Source organism: Callithrix jacchus, chromosome 18, assembly GCF_049354715.1.
Source record: "Callithrix jacchus isolate 240 chromosome 18, calJac240_pri, whole genome shotgun sequence".
Lineage (NCBI taxonomy): Eukaryota > Metazoa > Chordata > Mammalia > Primates > Cebidae > Callithrix > Callithrix jacchus.
In genome coordinates this window covers 40079281-40096222 of record NC_133519.1, presented here as the reverse complement: position 1 = coordinate 40096222, position 16942 = coordinate 40079281, and the positions used below count along the sequence as shown (strand labels likewise).

The window sequence follows — 16942 nt, the reverse complement described above, 5'->3', positions numbered from 1 at the left end:
TTATTTTTCCATTCTTTTTTGGACGGTAATGCTAGGGTTGCTGAGGCTACCCTCGAGAGCCTAATATGGCAGTCCAGACTCACAGGAGACTGTCTTGGCCTCTGGAAAAACCATTTCAGAGTTTTTCCAAATGTCACATCCCTCATAGATGAAATAGACTGGGGCAGAATCAATACCTAGGCTCTCCCTTGAGTCAACATTCTGAGCTCTATGATTCCTGTGTGTTGTAGAATCATTTAGATAGCAGATGAAGGCTATCGTTACTACCGTTGATTTTAAATACACACATGATTTTGCATGCAGAAGCAGAGGATGGGGTTCTGGAAGCAGAGCCCTGAGGCATGGGAGCCCTTTTTCTGGATGGATTTACAGTGCTTGGCTTCAGTCTCACACTGTTTGGCCTTACGGTATCCTGAATATTCCCCTGGCGATCTCCTGGGAAGGGTTGGTCAATTTATTTATGTCCAGAGTTGACACTTTATGAACTAATCATTCTTTATTGACCATTTAGGATTGGTCTTTAAAAAGAATTATTCTTATTTTTCCCTTTCTCTAATGGACTAACAATGAGGCCACTGACCCTGAATTTATGGTTCACTTACATGTGCCGTCAATTTGTGAGTTACTTGAGATTTCAAATTGTCTTGAATATTGCTGTGTTTATAGGTGTACAGTAGTTTTAATGTTGCCATTAACTTTATTGCTACTTTTACAATTACTATCTCCCACTAATGTTTCTCCCATTTTGTTATTAAATGCATATGGAAATTAGAAATGAAGAATAAACACAATTATGACTTGTATCTGAGATGAGTGGCGGCGTTATTTCAAAATAGCCACATAGTAATGATTTGCTTGCTTTTTAAATGTATCCCCCTTTCCTTAGAAACTTGCCTAAGGATCAACTTGTCCTCTGTGTTTCATTAACAGAAGGGGAGCACCCACCAGCACATTCTCAGAATGTGGTCCTGCAAGGTTCAGTTTCTCAGATGTGTCGGTTTGGGGATGTATTTGTATGTGGTGATAATGATGATAACAATGACAATGACGGTGAGAACTGACATTTATTGGATGCCTATTGTGGACAGACATGGGCCGTTCTCTTCATACACGATAATTTGTTCAGTCTGCCCTATGGGGTAGTTGTAATTATTGTTCCCATTTTAAAGAAGAAGAAAGTGAGTCTTAGGGTAAGTGGACAACTCAGGGGCACACAGCATATCACTGGTGGTGCACGGGCTTGACCTCAGTTGCTTCTGTTCCAGCACTTGCATTTGTAGCCTCTGTTCTTTTCCTTTTTCTTGTTGCAGCTGTTTAAGGACTTTCCAGGCTATGTGTGCCTGTGACTAGTCACAATATTTCATGATTACGTATTTTTAAAAAATAAAATCTGTTCATTACTTTGGGAATTTTCCCAGCTCATTAGCAAAGGAATGTGATACACAAGTAAAGACGAATTTCTGATATCTCAGAGGCAGAATAGAAGGTTTAGGAACATACTGTGCAAAGGTAACCAATAGATGATCACATCATAACACAGAAACACTCAAGAGAAAATCAGGATAATGTCCATTTTTCTTTATATCTGTTTCCTTAGTGCCGTTAGCCTGTGAAAAACTGTGGACCTGAGTTCTAAGTTTTTACATTAGAAGGAAACGAGAACAGAAGTCACCAATCCAATCCATGCAAATTTTTAATAAACCAACCTTTGCCCAAGAAACCAACTTATCCCATAAAAGTGTGAAGTGAAAGCCTGTGAAATTCTTACTCCAGTGGTGATGGAAACCACAGGAAAGAAAGTATGACTGAAAAGCAACATAAAATGTGAGAGCCTCCAAAGACCTAGACCTCCCTGAGAGATGACCACATATCGCATTTTTGGATGTTTTTAATTATAAGAAAAATCCTAGCTAATAAAGTCATATATCTTAGGGCTCAAGAAAATATCTTGGCACAGACTACAAACATAGGGGATGTATTTTGGAATGCTGGCTTCTATCTAATCGATAAAAGGATTGTTTAGATTAAAATAATTAACACTAGGATTAGATGATGATTTCCCCAAGCAGAATAAAACAGTCAGTTTTTGGAGTGGCAAATCAAATGGATGCCTGGGCCTGGAGCTTGCTGCTTTCCCTGTGGCAAGGGAGTGACTGCAGTAAAAGGGGAAGTGATGTAGACAGGCAAGAATGGACAGTATCTCCTAAGAGTCCTAGGAATCAGCTGCTTCCTGAACTTGGCGCTGAGCTGGTATCCTATAATCCCCCGACCTTTTTTTCAGAGAGGAGGCTGGGTGGGCATAGTTTTTCTGGTCACAAAGCCCTGTTGTTCCCCCAAGGGAGTTCTCTGGCTACCTTGTTAAACTCCTCACCTGGAGATCAGGACAATGTCCTGATTAGAAAATCCGTTTATCCCTTTCAGGGAACCAGTTTTTATGGAATTGTTTTTTTTAAAAAAATTTCTCCAAGGCAGAGAACATTTTTTTTTTTCCTGTATTTTTAAAGAAACCAGGGTCTCAGTCTGTCACCCAGGCCTGTCTCAAACTCCTAGGCTCAAGCAATGCTTCTGTGCTAGCTTCCTGAATAGCTGGGGTAACAGGTACGAGCTACTACACCGGGCACTAAAGTGCTTTTTTTTTTTTTTTTTTTTTTTGAGATGGAGTTTTGCTCTTGTTACCCAGGCTGGAGTGCAACGGCACAATCTCGGCTCACCGCAACCTCCGCCTCCTGGGTTCAGGCAATTCTCCTGCCTCAGCCTCCTGAGTAGCTGGGATTACAGGCAAGTGCCACCATGCCCAGCTAATTTTTTGTATTTTTAGTAGAGACGGGGTTTCCATGTTGACCAGGATGGTCTCGATCTCTGGACCTCGTGATCCACCCACCTTGGCCTCCCAAAGTGCTGGGATTACAGGTGTGAGCCACCGCGCCTGGCCCTAAAGTGCACTTTTTAATAAAAGAAAACCTTCCAGGGCCAGGATGTCCTTGGGACTTTGAAAGCCTCCTGAATTCCTCCCGAGTGGGCTGAGAAGACGCCAACTAAGCACAGTGCAGAGACTGCTACCAGCTCACCCTGAGGGTCTGGTAGGCTTCACTCCCATGATCTCCCTTTTTGGTAGCAGCAAAGAAACACATCAAGTGAGGGAAATCAGGCTGATAAATTCTTTACAACAAGGTTTTATTGATTCTTTTCTCTTATCCCCCCAAAAACATTAAAGTTTTTCATCTTTCTTTTATTTTTAATGGTTTTCCTTTTGGATCCAAACGAGCATCTATATTACAGGATATCCGCCTGGTCAACATGCAGTGCTGAACTGTGGCTTTAGGAGAGATGCACCAATACTCTGGGTGGGCCAGCATCAGCTGCCATTCAAACACCGAGACTGCAGGGGTGTCAGGCTGGCACACCACAGTGGATGCTGCCCCTAAGGAGGTGTCTTGTGGGGCATGACTTGCACATTTTAGAATGCAGGTAGCAGCATTTTAACAGCCTGAGGCAGAGCACCCAATTTCCCTCCTGATCTCATCTTACATGCTCATCCTCTAGGAGCAAAACAAAGAGGGAATGGCCTGATCATGGGCCCTGAAGGACAGAGGGTGTGGACCCTAGAGTCCACCTCCTTGCACTGTTGTTATTTGAGGCTAGAACCGGTACACCCTGCAGAGTCTGAAATCTGTTCCTGATGAAGCTCATCACCGTCTCACTCACTGGCCCTTCTCCCCTCCCATGGTGTTCTCACCAGTAGGAAGTTAATATAATCTCTCCATCATTGGTGCTACTATGTTGAAGAGTTGCTGAAGTCATAAAGATTGTCTTCAAGCCACTTTAAAGCAAGAACCTCTTTCTTTCCATCTCCCAGGTCTGGAAAGAGAATTTTGGGAACCTATCAATCTTCTGAGGCCTTGAAATCCACTACCCTAGGTGAGTTTAACAGAAAGAAGTTCTCTGAATCCCATCTTGTGCTGAGAAGTTTACCCATAACCTAAGTGAAAAAGAGGATCCAAGTTTACACATCTCAAAGTCTGTCCTCTTGTGGGACCTGCTGACGTTTTCTACCTCACTTTGCCTTTGCTCTACAGCTTGTCTTCCTACTCTCTACTCCATTGTCCCAGCTATGAAATGCCAAACACATCTGGTGCATTAGGCTTTTCTCCTCCATTTGTTTTTCTGGGTGAATTCAAATCTTGGACTCAGTTTGAGTGGAGTTGGACTGCCCTCTAATATCACCAAGAGGCAAGTTCCTCTGCAATTACAGCACTTAGGGTGACTTTGTATAAATTTGGACTTGTTCACAAAACACCAGGATAGAAAAACAGTGACTAAAGGTCAGCCTGCAGGCTAAGTATCTATCCCAATTGGTAGCCATTAAAACGTAATACCTATGTTCTTACTAACTCCCCTGGGATCTGCTTAACATTGTACAACTCCATATCAAATGTAACTGAGACGACAACTACGGTCCACCTTAACTGGTAGTTATAGCGTTTAGCCCTCAGTTCATGTTACCTTTATTTTTAAAAATTGAGAATGGCACTTTAGAATTTTGGAGTGTGTTTTTCCTGCTCGTCCCTTATAAAATGTTTAACAGATTTGCTTTAAAGTGGTAGCTCCTGTGCCATACAGGGCATTGCTGTTAAAACAGTCAGAATGCTGGAAAGAAAACTATTGGGTCATCAAGTAAGTCAAATTCAGATTTGGCGTATTTGAATGGTTTCCTTTTCATTTTGAGGGCCATCCTCTGAGTGGACTAAAGAGGAAGCGGCACAACCTGGTGTGAATTCTAGGATCTGGTTGTAGAGTGTAGACAGCACTCCATTCTTATCTCTGACAAACTTGTAGGAGAAAAAGAGAAAGAAAAGCTTCATTCAGCTCTCCAGTGCTGGGTTGGAGAATATATCTGGGAGATGATCCTAAGTGTTGGCTTGTGGTTATTTGATCTATGACTGGGTTAAATTTGCACAAAGTGAAGGTGACACAAGGAAACTTAGACCATGAAAATTCAACTTCTTGGATTGAAAAAAAGTATAGATTCTTTTTAAATTAGAGATAATGTATAATAAGGGAACATGGGAAGAATAGAGTGAAATTAAAGCAAATCCTCAGTTCAGGTTCCATTAGACAGGAAGTTTCTTTTTAAAAAAATTAAATGCTTGTAGCAATGCTGAGATTTTCACAGGTACTTCATGGAATCTAATGAGTGAAGGTTTTCCTAAATTGATTTGTGTAGACTTCGTGCTTTAAATTATGCATTATTAACAGACACTTCACACCACGAGTCAGCTGAACATTCATATTCCAGTTGAATGAAAGGACGTGAAAGAAAGTGAAGTGTTGCTTACTGAAGGCATGAGTCTGAGTACAGAAAGCTGGAATATCATTTTTGACTTCCGATAGTTTTCATTGATCAGATTACTACATAAAAATTACTTTCTTATCAAGACATAAATTTTGTATTGGTTCAAGATGTCCTGGAAAAATTCTGCATCTCCTTGGCTCTCACTGAAGTTTTAGGGCAGTTTTTCATTAATCTGTGTTATATTAAGTCCTTAGGAAAAGACAGAGTCCAACTTAGAAGGAGAAAGACGACAAAAAGGAGGCCAGAGAGGAAAGACAAATGGTACTGTAGCCTCAGATTTTTGACTCAATTATCAGATCACTAAATTCAATGGCAATTACTTGCTAAAGAGAAACAGATTCAAAAACATTGTCCAGGATAGGTCTGTTACAAAAAACCCAGCCACACCAACCAAACAAAAAAACCCCAAACAAATAAATATAAACATATGTCCCCACACATCTTTCGACCTGGTCTACTCCACTGTTTCATACCTCCAAAACTAAAAACGCAAACCTCAGTAATGTATTTACAGGGAGCATGGATGATTATAAAATCTCCTTTTGCATTTAGAAGGTCAAGATACTAACTCCCCTACTTACAGCATGGGGAGAGAGGGTGGGTAGAAGGAAGCAAAACTACAAAAATAGAAGGGCAGTTTCTGAGTGCCCCAGCCTCAACAGCCATTGATCACACTTTGCTGTGAGCCCCGTTCATACGTCTCAGCTGTCTTGCGTTTTGTTCAGAGAAGCTTTTAGGCCCTTTGGGTAGGTTGGGACAATCTATGAATTTGTTCTCTTTGGCTTGGCGTGACCTCTCTGGAATGCATAAACCTCAGAAGGTTAAAGCAGAAAGGATTTAAGGAAAGAAAAAGATGGCCCCTGGAAAGCAAAGAGAGTTCTTTCTGCTCTTCCTCCTTTGTCCCTTAAAGTGCTATATCTGTGTACTCTGGGTGGGCTGTAGCACCTGACAGCTGACACAACACAGCTCTGCAGCCGAGCCCTCCCTCCACACACAGCAGAGAAGCCATCAGCTGCTGCTCTATTTGTGGTAGACCTGGCTGTGATGTACAGGGTGGTTCGGGGAAGAAACAACAAAAGACAAGAAGGCAAAGCTGCTGCTCCAGGCAGTGCTTATTTATGTGGGATCTCTTCCACCACCTTCACACAAAGGTTAAGAAGTCATAAGCCCTGAGTTAATTTTGTTTCAATTTTTTTAAATGAAAGTCTCAGTGTGAAAATATTTTAAAGAAAAATTATTCGAACCTGAACCTGATTCTATAGAGACTCTTTCTGGAGTCAAACCATCATGCCCTTTCTGGCCACTTGCAAGGGACCTACATCTTCCTTCTTTCCAGTGTCATAAGGTCCTCTCCTGCACCTCCTGGACAGTGCCCATTGCTCTGGGATCTGTGAGGGAAGGACTTGCAAGCTGGGTGACAGAGCTAGAGGGGAAGAGTTCACCCCAAGGCATGCAAATGCCTCTCACCAGGATTCTTGGCCACACTAGCCCTAGGTCTCTGAGGGTCTCAAAACATAACAGACATGAAACGAATGAACAAAAATAGCAGTAAAAATTCCTTAACCTTCAAGTCTCAAAATCCCTGAAAGGTAGCTGTCTGCTCCCCTTCTGCTAGACGTTTGCCCTTTCTTTGCATACAACCTCGTAATATTTATATCTTATAAGTGAGCTATCAATCTCTCAACCTGTCCTTGGCCCCACCCACTGAAGAAACACTCTGTCCAAGAATGAAACATCCAGAAGGCTTGAGAAATAGGATGTAATGAAAAATTTTTAAAAATCAAAATTGATATTTTTGTTCCATTATGCCAGGAGAGACCTCCTTGCCCTGGAGTGAGCTTTCATCCAGAGTGGGCCTTGTGTCCACCCCGACACCCTACGTCTTGTTTCAGTCATCTTGCGAAGAGCACCAGGTAAGTTCCAAACCTTATTTCATTAGAACGCAACATTCCGCAATAGCCGAGAGTGGTAGAGTCAGTCAGGCAAGCAAGTAAGCTTGGGTTGCGTAGAATTAACCATCTCAGGAGTTGGATCAGTGCTAACGTGCAGCAAAACAGAGGCTGGGATGGGAGAACAGAGGTAAGAAGACCCTCATGCTCACCGCATAGGCTCTATGGGGGTGGCAGGAGTCTGTGCAGGGAAGGGACATACTGGCTGAGAGGCGGATTATGGGGTCTTCTCTTTGTGGCCCCCAAGTCAAAATCTAGAACATCTGGAGTTCAGTTTCTGGGCAATGGTCTTGGTGATCTCAGTGCCCTACAGAGACGCTAAGTAGGGACTACAAGTGAAGCCCAGAATAAGAAAAGGTTCTTTAGCTAGAAGAGCAGCACAGACCCCCACGGATAATTGTGTTCATGACTCAGGTGGAGCCAATGGGATGCTAGAGGGGGTGAGCCCTTCACGGGGCCAGAAATTCTATGCTGACCCTGGCTCAGGGGCACCTTGGCTGGAGCCCTACCCCTGTCCAATGGTCACTGGCACTCTGTCCTCTAGGAGATGGGGAGCCAGAGAAAGAGACAGACATGCATTCCCTACCTGCAGTCTGTCTGGAGCCTCAGGTGAAAAGAGGAGCATCTAAATGCAAACCTATTTCGAACATCCCTCTGCCTTGGTTTTCTTTCCTCCTCCTCCTACCTTCCTCTTGTCTTCACTCTTTGAGGAGAGGGTGAATACATCATTAGCGAGAGAAACTAAACATATGACTCGAGTCTTCTGAGGGGACCGCCAGTGCCCAAATTTGATCTTGTGGTAACGCTGGTTGTAGTCTTTTTTTGCATGGAGTTTCTCAAGATACTGCTGTGATTTTTAACCAGAGAAAAGAATAGGTTTTGGGGTCTAGAGAGCCTCTTTTCAAGGGAAAGAGAAGAGGCAGATTCTGACTCTAGCAAGGGAAAGCTGGCATTCGCTTTGTTCAGAGGCAGCAGAAAAGCAAACGAGATGATGAAAATGAGTTTGTGACTCAACAGAAAATTATTTTATTTTCTGGTCTTAATAGAAGAGTAAGTGCAGGGTAAGGGGAAAGAAACCCAATTTCTTGGTCAAGGGAAGGTGCATAAAAGAAATCCACTGGCAAAAGAAAAAGCAGGTGGTCAGTCAGGTGACCGCATCTGCAGTGCTTTCCAACACTTTATTGAGGACTCAAATACTTGTGTGTATGAGTTCAAGGAGTTCAGGAAGGTTTCCTGGCACAGTAAATTTAGTGTTTATACTATTTGCAGGCAAATTCCATTTCTGGGAACTGCTCTGCCAGCCTACATTTCTCCTACTGTTGAAATGGCACAAGGTACACACTACACTTCCCTTTCTCAAAACACCATGCGATAGACTCACGGGCTCAGAATGGTCAGTCCTGTTGTAGGCCTTCCCCTAGGGAAAGGTGCATTTCCAAGGTGGGAAAAGCAATTCTGTGCACACAAAGCAGCCCATAGCAGCACTTTGGCATGAAATGACGCTGAGCAGAGGAAACTTGAAAAACAATACAAGGCCCAGCGTCGGTGTTAGGTAAGGATCACACCTATTAGGATCAGGGTGTCGTATGTCGCATTCCCAGCCACCCTCAAGCACGCAGGTGCTAAGTAGGAGAGGAAAATGAAGATGAAAGAGGGTTTGAGGGTGGGAGAGCTTGGTCTCTGCCTCCTTGGCCTCCTGTGTTGGGACAGCTTTGGTTTGGGGACGGACTGTGGGTCATGAAGCTCCATCAATTTTGTAAGAGAAGGCAGGGCCATGACAAATTTTCCAGCCATGTGGTTGAATTTGGCTTTTCAGGGTTGATGCAGCTATGCCTTATTTATATTTCAATTAAAAAATAGGGAAAAATAGGCTCCTTACAAGAAAAATAACAGCTCTGGATTGCTCCTGCCCGACAGGAGGATTGTGTCTGGGCTGGAGGGGTGTTTATCCACTGAGTGCTCAGTGCAGGGGTCCTCAGGATCCTGGGTGGGAGGCTCCAACTGTCCTGGTGGGGAAAGGAGGGCCCTGTCGGGCACCCGTTCACCTGCTGTGATGGCACTAACAAAGGACTTAAGGGGAAGGTACATTTCCACCACTTAAAGCCAGTGATATATGGCATATAGCTCCATTGGAGGGGACATGCCACAAGAGCACTGGCTTGGCAAGAAAGGGCTCTCTTGCTCAGTGCTTCTGCGTTTGGGCAGTTAGGAATGACAGGGTGGGACTGTCTGCTCCAGCTCTTACTCTGGGGAGGGGTGAAGTCCCTTTTTGGCTCAGGGGAATATTCAAGGTGACCAGGGCCCCAGTCTTGTCCTACTGCGTGATGAGGCCCCACTGGAGCAGCAGCCCAGGTCTAAGCTGAGGTATATTTACTAATCACCTTAAAGCATCCTGACGAAATGACCTGAACCCCACACCAGCTGCAGAAGTTTCGGTCCCAATGGTCCCTCCTCAAGGGAGGTCCTCAGTAATTCCAGAATTTCACAGAAGCTTATTTCAGTCTATCAGCCTTTCCCATCTTTACAGAAGTCCCCACCCAGTGGTGGATAGCCTACTTGGATATGTGTGTTCTCCCCTCTCGGGGGAGTGGCAGGAAAGGCTAGACCTTTTCACTTGGCCTTACAGCACTGGCCTTGCTGCCTCATGGACCAGAGCGGGCTGATGTTCAGCCACGATGTGCTGGTGTGGCTGTAGCACAGTTACACATATTTGATTGCTTCTATACTGGTTGGAAAACAGACTCTGTTTTGAGTCCCTTAGGTGGCCCCTGCTACTCTACCCCCACCCCAGGGTTCCCTGCTGACCAGCATGGGATCCAGCGCTAGGACCAAACTCTACTTCCACTGATGCCAGAACGGTTGTTCAATACTTTTACCTTCACCCTTACCAGAGCCTCAGGCACCTTGTGGACCCTGGGGGACTTCCTGACCTGTCCTGACATTCAGCCCTTGCTGTGTGGGTGACAGGCCTCAGGATGGGGCTACACCGCCCGCGCCACCCGTTCTGTTTCTCTGACCGTCTCCCTCACGGTAGGGGCTGCCAGGCTATGGCTTTTCTCACCCAGACCAGCCCTTGCTGCTGTTGCCTCAGCACCCTGACCCTTTTCGCTTCGGCTTTCTCCTCCCTCCCTGGCATCCGTTGTTCCTGACTTAGCCTGTGCCGCCCTGGCAGAAGCAAGCCACAGGGTAATGCATGAGATGCTGCTGCCATTGCCCCGGTGGCAGTGGTACTGGGTGAGGCGTAAGAGCTGGTGAGGGAGGAGAGCCCTCTCCTATGGTCTCCACTACTCCCCACTTAAGAGCCAGAAAGTCTTCCGGGCTTCTCAGGGCACTGAGTGTAGACGTAGGCCAGCTAGATCCCTCCACGGCTTTTAGAAGAGTGGGAAGGGGCAAAGGGAAGCAAAGCCATCCTCCTGTCTTTCCCCCACAGGAATAACCCTCCACATTCCTGTGTTTTCTTTCCCCAGCAAAGAGGCAGAACTATGGCAGTGCCCATCTTGCAAAGGGGAACAAAGCAAGTTGGTGGGTTTGACTGGTGTTCCGATTGTTCTTTACTTCCTCTTCTCTGATAATGTATGGTGTCCTTCCATCTTCCTTTTCCCTCTTCCTCCCCCCCGGGCTGCACTGGCTTCCCAATTCTGTCTTGGTTTCCTCCATGTGACAGAAGAGCATGCATCGGAGGGGGGAGCAGCCTCTAGCATTTGTCGTCTTCTTCCGTGTCACTCAGCAGGTTGTTGACAGCCCCACACATCATGCCTGACCCAGGCCCCCCGCGCCTCCGCCGCCGATAGTGCCCGTTGGGCATCTGCCAGCTGTGCCGCAGGGGTGGGGCAGAGCCGATGGTGTTGGAACGGCCCAGGCTAGTAGCCACAGCTGCTTCGAAAGTGAGCGTCTCCTCCTCGCCACAGTCTGAAGCGTGGGAGTCTTCATGCTGGGCCAAGTAGGGCTCAGAGATGTAGCGCTGTGGGGAGATGTGTTGGCCCTGCTGGGGGTGCGGGGAGTTAGAAGACTCGGTCAGGCAAGCGTTGTTGCTCTCCAGGGCTTGGGAGGTCAGCGGGGAGCCCTCCTGGCTTCCATCAGCAGGCGGAGAGATGCTGCCCGCATGTCGAATCAGGGAGCTGTAGGAAAGAAGGGGCCGGGGCTTTGGTGGGACGGGCGGGAGCTGCCTGCGACTTCTTCTTGGAGTGCTGGTGTCAGAGACAGAGGGGATGGAGCTCTCACTTAGGGAACCTGTGCCCTGTAAAGTGGGAGAGATGTGGCATGTTAGACTGGGCTTGGCATGATCCCTGTTAAGGTCCCTACCTCCTTCTAGAGAGTGCTTGGAGTCCGAATTCTGGGGGAGAGAGGCCTGAGCTGGAGCTCCCTGTAGTACTCACATCCACTCAGAGACACGGGGATTGACGCGATTAAGGAGTCAAGAGCATTTAGATCAGGACATGCCAGACTTTAATGTGCACACGAACCTCTGGGGATCTGGTTAAACTGCAGATGCAGGCTCAGAGGATCTGGGGTGAGGCCTGAGATTCTGCATTTCTATCCAGCTCCCAGGTGATGCTAGGAGTGGCAGGCCTGTGGAGCACACACCTGGAATACTAAGGAAGCTCTGCATGTGTAACAAAGGGCACGCTGAAAGACAACTCCGTGGAAGGTGGGGAGATGCTCTGGAGTTGCTCAGTCTGGGAAAGCCTTATTCCTACCCATCTCTTCAGTGGCTTGCTGAACTCAGCTTCTGGCTCAGGCCATCCTTGCCCTCACCTATTCCCAAGGGAAACTGAGCCCAGGTTTCAGGAGGTAGACCTCCAGGAGAACATTTCTTAAGGTATGTGTGACCTATGAACCTCCTGCTCAGAATCCTAAGGATGGGTCTTTTCAAAGGTGGACTTCTGGGTCTCACCAGAATCCTTCATGCCCCAGGAATGCGCAGTCCTAGTAGGTAATTCTGTTCTGAACTAAAATGTGAAAACTGCTGTTCAAGAAGGGAAACCTCTCAACTGCTGTGTCGCTAAAGGTCTGCATTAGCAGCCCTGCCTTTTCCCCACTGACCATATTTCTGTTGCGGGGGTCTCCTCTTATGAGCCAAAGTGCCATGGATAGACAGAGGGCTGTAGTGAAGAGTAACACAGAGTGGAAGAATGTTTTCACACAGCTCCACTAGTTACACCTTAGGCACCAGGCTGGTGGTTCAGCAAAGGGCGCAGTCTTGCTGGGGCTGCTAGAAGCTAGGTAAGTGAGGGTAAACCGCTCCGACTTATGAATCCTGGGCCAAGGGCTGAATCACCATCTCACAAGACGATCAAAGGAATATTTCTGGCTGAGACATCTGTCAACCTATTTCTATCTCTGGATTCTGAAGGCTGGAATGGAATGACCTCTAGACACCATCTTTCTTGGCGGGGGTGTGGTGGGGGAAATCTGGTTTCCTGTGATTTCAGATAATCTCTGAGTACACAAGCATTGAGCAGCTAACCTCTATGTAATATAGGTATAGTTTCCTGTGAAACTCCAGTCTCTGTGGGTGCTTGAATGTTGTTGCTAAATGCCCACGATTTGCACCTAATGATACAGCCCACTCTTCCCTGTCCTCCTGCTTTAGGCCGGCTTCCTCCCTATGCTCACCTGTTGGTTGGGCGTCTGTGACCTGCCCTCACTGGGTGACCTGGATTGACGGCGCTCTGGGGACTCCCAGTCAGCCTGGGTCCCTCGCTCCTCTGAATTGCAGCGGGAGACATCAGGAGAAAGAAGATGCTTTCGCTCTTTTGATCGTCCCCTCTCCCTGCCCCCTGAGCGGTGAGTGTCAGACTTATGGCCTGTAAAAGGTGACAAAAGCACTTGGTTATAACTCTGACCATGACGATAAAGAGACTTCTGTCTCGGCATCACATCACAGCCTAGAGTTGGACCCTCAGAGGGACCACATGTTTGTGGCCCCTCCAAATTCAAATCTCGAAACCTAACTGGTTCCTGATGGGATGGTGTTGGGAGGTGATTAGGTCATGAGGGTGGGGCCCCCCTTGGTGAGATTAGTGCCCTGATGAGATCGGAACGTGCTTGCTTCCGTTCTCTCTGCTCTCCATCATGTGAGAACAGAAAGAAGGCAGGATCTGCTGGCACCTTGGTGTTGGATTTGCCAGCCTCCAGAACCGTGACAAACGTGTTGTTTAAGCCACCCAGTCTGTGGTAATTTGTTGTAGCAGCCTGAACTAAGGCCCCTAAAAGAATCCTGGCTTCTCCAAGCATGTCAAAAGATGATCTGAAAGGGAAGCAAGAGGGAAAGGCAGGCTGGAAAAGTACTTATTTTGTGAGCAGGTAAGTTTGCAAGGTACCACTAGAGACACATATGTCAAAGAATCCAATCTATTCTGCTTCTATTTATGCTACACACAATATGGAATCTTGGTCAACAATAGGGCTCAGGAATTCTCTATATCATAAACATGGCTGTGCAACTTTTGGGTGGGAAGGTGGCATCAGCAGAAGGAAATTAAGAAGTTTCTATGAAATAACCTACTTAACATAATGCCAGGCAGAAGCCCGGGATTGAAATCAAAGGATCCCAGTTCCAATCCCAATTTTGCCACCTAATGGCCCTACGACATGGGACAAGTCACTGCTGCTTTTTCAACTTTGATTCCTTTTATCCAGTGAAATAAAATGGTTAAACCAGACCAACAACAAATGCTTAAATGATACTCAAACACAGGAAATAATTCCAAGTAGCACTGTTTGGGCTGCAGTGGAACTGGTGGTTAAAGCTCCGTCCTCACAGTGGGACTCTAATAAAAAGCCCCAATGGTTCTGCAGGGGACTATTTGAAAACCTCTCTCAATTCTAATGATTTGTATAACCCTGCTCCAGAAGGCAGGGATTGCACCAGCCTTTATGGTGAACACCGAGGAGAGCTTGGGCCTGTCTCATGATGTAAGTCACATATAGGAATTCCCCTGGGTAAGGAGAATCCTTCACTTTCTTCTACCCTTGTCTCTGAATTCTTTTCTGGTTATTTACAGTTCTTCCATCAGGGCAGAAACTCATGGCCTGATAAAAGAGCTAGACACTGAAGACCTCCTCACCTGAATCAGAGTTCAGGCGGTGGGCTGACAGCCGCAGGGAGGAGTGGTAACTCCGGCGACGGGACTTGTAGGTATTTTCACTGCTTCGCTCCATGGAGAATTCCTCCAACCACGAGGAATTTGAACGCTTATCCCGAATAGTGGAAAAGGAACGTCTCATGGAGCTAGGGTCTGTCACCACCTGGAAATGGAAGCCCCCAGAGAAACACAAGGTATGAATTAATGATGATTGAAAAAATCTAAAAGCACAGAAGCAGCAGGACCGAGACTTTGAGGATAGGAAATTGTAACCCCTGCAAATGGTAACGTCCCTTGAATCTCTCTTGCTCAGACCTTAGCTGGAAGGAACTGTTCAAGAAAGTATCCTAACTGGAAACGGTCCGGGATCTTTTCTTCCTGTAGCTGAGTGCACCACGGCAAAAGCCAAGCAGACGAGCAGGCAGGCACTGTGCAAGCTCCCACAGGGCACAGTCAGGCTGCGGCAAATACTGTACTGCTTTGAAACATGCGAGGGCAACTCTCTAAAAGGCTACCCCACGAAAGAAGCGTGGCTCTGTTGTTTTTTTTTAATGCCCTGCGGCACTAGAGCCTAGGAGAGCTTGCGATTTAACTGCTAAGAATGTATCACTCTCCCTCTGCCATCAATCCACCTAGCCCCGTTTTAAATTCTGGCATTTTGATTTGCCACAGATCCTAAAACAAATCCACAAAAACTTCTTGTCTCTGTCAAAACCTGATGTAAGACAGACAGACAGGAAAAAGCACAAAGAAATGAGGCGTGGCCTGCACTGGTTAGGACAGACAGTCCTGACACGGACCTGTGTGTGTAAGGAACTGCGTAAGTGCTGGAGGAGTCAGAAAACGAAAAAAGGATGGGAAAGTACACAGAGAAAATCCTGGAAGATGAATCTTGAGAATGTTTAGCCCATCCAGAGAGAGGTATGCAATTTTGTTGACTGGGCTGTTGTGGTTAGGGGGTCACTGAAAACACGGGAGGAGCAGGCTCTATTAGAGAAGGCCCATGAGCCAGGTTTTATTTAGAGAGAAGGGGTGTGGGCAAGTCAAGGGCTCACCTGCAAATATCGGATATTATTCTATAACCCACCTAATACAGCCCAGATGCCACTGCATGAAGGTAGGTGGTTGCTTTTTACCTGGGGATCCACAGTCAGACGTGGCATAGAAGACGCCCTCCCAGATCCCGCATGCTCCTGGGTGTCCGAAGGAAGGTAGATGCCATGGTTAGCGGGCTGCACGCTTTTAAATTCACTAACCTCTGGCTCCTGGAAATAAACACACAGCCGTGCTCGTGGGACTTGGTTCCATCTCATGTCCAGCGGACAATTCAGCCGCCTCAAGAATGGCTCTCAAAAGAGAGACTTGCAGCTTTAAGGCCTCAGTTGCATGTATGTGTTTTTGTGTGCACATATGTGCTATATGTCCCAGACAGGAAGCTCTAGCTGGGTAACCACGTTGCAAAAGGTAAATAAAATTTAGTAAAATTTAATTTAGCTGAATATATCAAAATATTAGCATGTCAACATGTAATCGATATAAAAATTAATCAGATAGTTTATATTTTGTTCGGACTACCCACATGTGGCTAACGGCTATTGTTTTGGATTGAGCCAGCCCAGAGTGTTATTAGGTTGGACTGGAAATCTCTAAGGTTCTGTCATTCTTGTTAAAGATTGTTTGTTAGCTGTGCAAGCTCTATACAGATAGCTGGTATCATTGCATAAAGGGCTGTATGGGAGATGGTTACATGGGCTACCCAACAAAGAGGGCTAAGAACATCTTGGGCAGATGGAGATCATACCAGAAAAAGCTATTGTATATTTAGCAAATGACACCCTAAAAACATGTAGGGCATCGCCCAAATGAACGAGTATCCGGGACCCCCCCCTCCTTAGCCTCTCTGACCATTTGGCTGAGTGGTTTCTTGTGTGTATGCGAGTGGTACTTTCCCAAGTGCTATGTGCACTTACGGGACTTATAGTGTTTGTAGTACATGTTTATACAGCACACAGTTCTGACTCCAAACAGACGCGGTAACAACACTGCAGGCTACAGGTATCAGAGGCGGTGTAAGACACACACTCTGTATGCACAGACACAATCACGGCCACACCTTGGGACGTGGAGCAGGGGCCCCGAGGGACGGGCAGAAGTACACACAGTGGTAAGTGTGTAGCACAGGCTGACACCTGAATTGAATTACAGACACCAGTACTGACAATGAGATGAACACATATCCAAAAAGTCCTGGCCCTACGGCTCAGCCCCGGGGAACCCGCAGAAATGATGTCATAGTGTCTCCCTGTGAAAGAAAGGACACATTATTGCGATGTTTTTCCCCACTAGACACATCACCAGGCAGACAAAAACCTGTGAGGCCCTTTTAAGAATCAAACTATCTATACCAATTAGCCCTAGGTCTTGGTGCTAAGTTCCTCACAGAGAATGACTCCAGGAGTTCCTACCCACCTCATCAAGAACACCCTCAGGCAGTCAGTCGCTCAGCCCCGGGGGTGTGTGGACTAGCTGTCTTCCCCAAACCACCATGCAGG

The 16942-nt window shown here is 46.4% G+C and overlaps 1 protein-coding gene across 21 annotated transcripts in view; it reads right to left on the bottom strand.

Annotated features, from left to right (window-relative positions):
- Positions 1 to 3157: 3157 nt before the first annotated feature.
- CACNA1E (calcium voltage-gated channel subunit alpha1 E) overlaps positions 3158 to 16942 on the bottom strand; it is a 515845-nt gene continuing 502060 nt past the window's right edge. For 16 of the 21 annotated variants that reach the window (XM_054247624.2, XM_054247625.2, XM_054247623.2 and 13 more), the window contains 4 exons: positions 15527 to 15655; positions 14373 to 14553; positions 12919 to 13109; positions 3158 to 11539 (listed from right to left, as the gene is read on the bottom strand). In XM_054247624.2, coding sequence (XP_054103599.2) covers positions 10997 to 11539; positions 12919 to 13109; positions 14373 to 14553; positions 15527 to 15655 — 1044 coding nt within the window. In that variant the 3' untranslated portion in view covers positions 3158 to 10996. The remainder of the gene's footprint in view (positions 11540 to 12918; positions 13110 to 14372; positions 14554 to 15526; positions 15656 to 16942) is intronic. The other 5 variants (XM_054247626.2, XM_078355057.1, XM_054247628.2 and 2 more) reach the window with 1 other exon arrangement.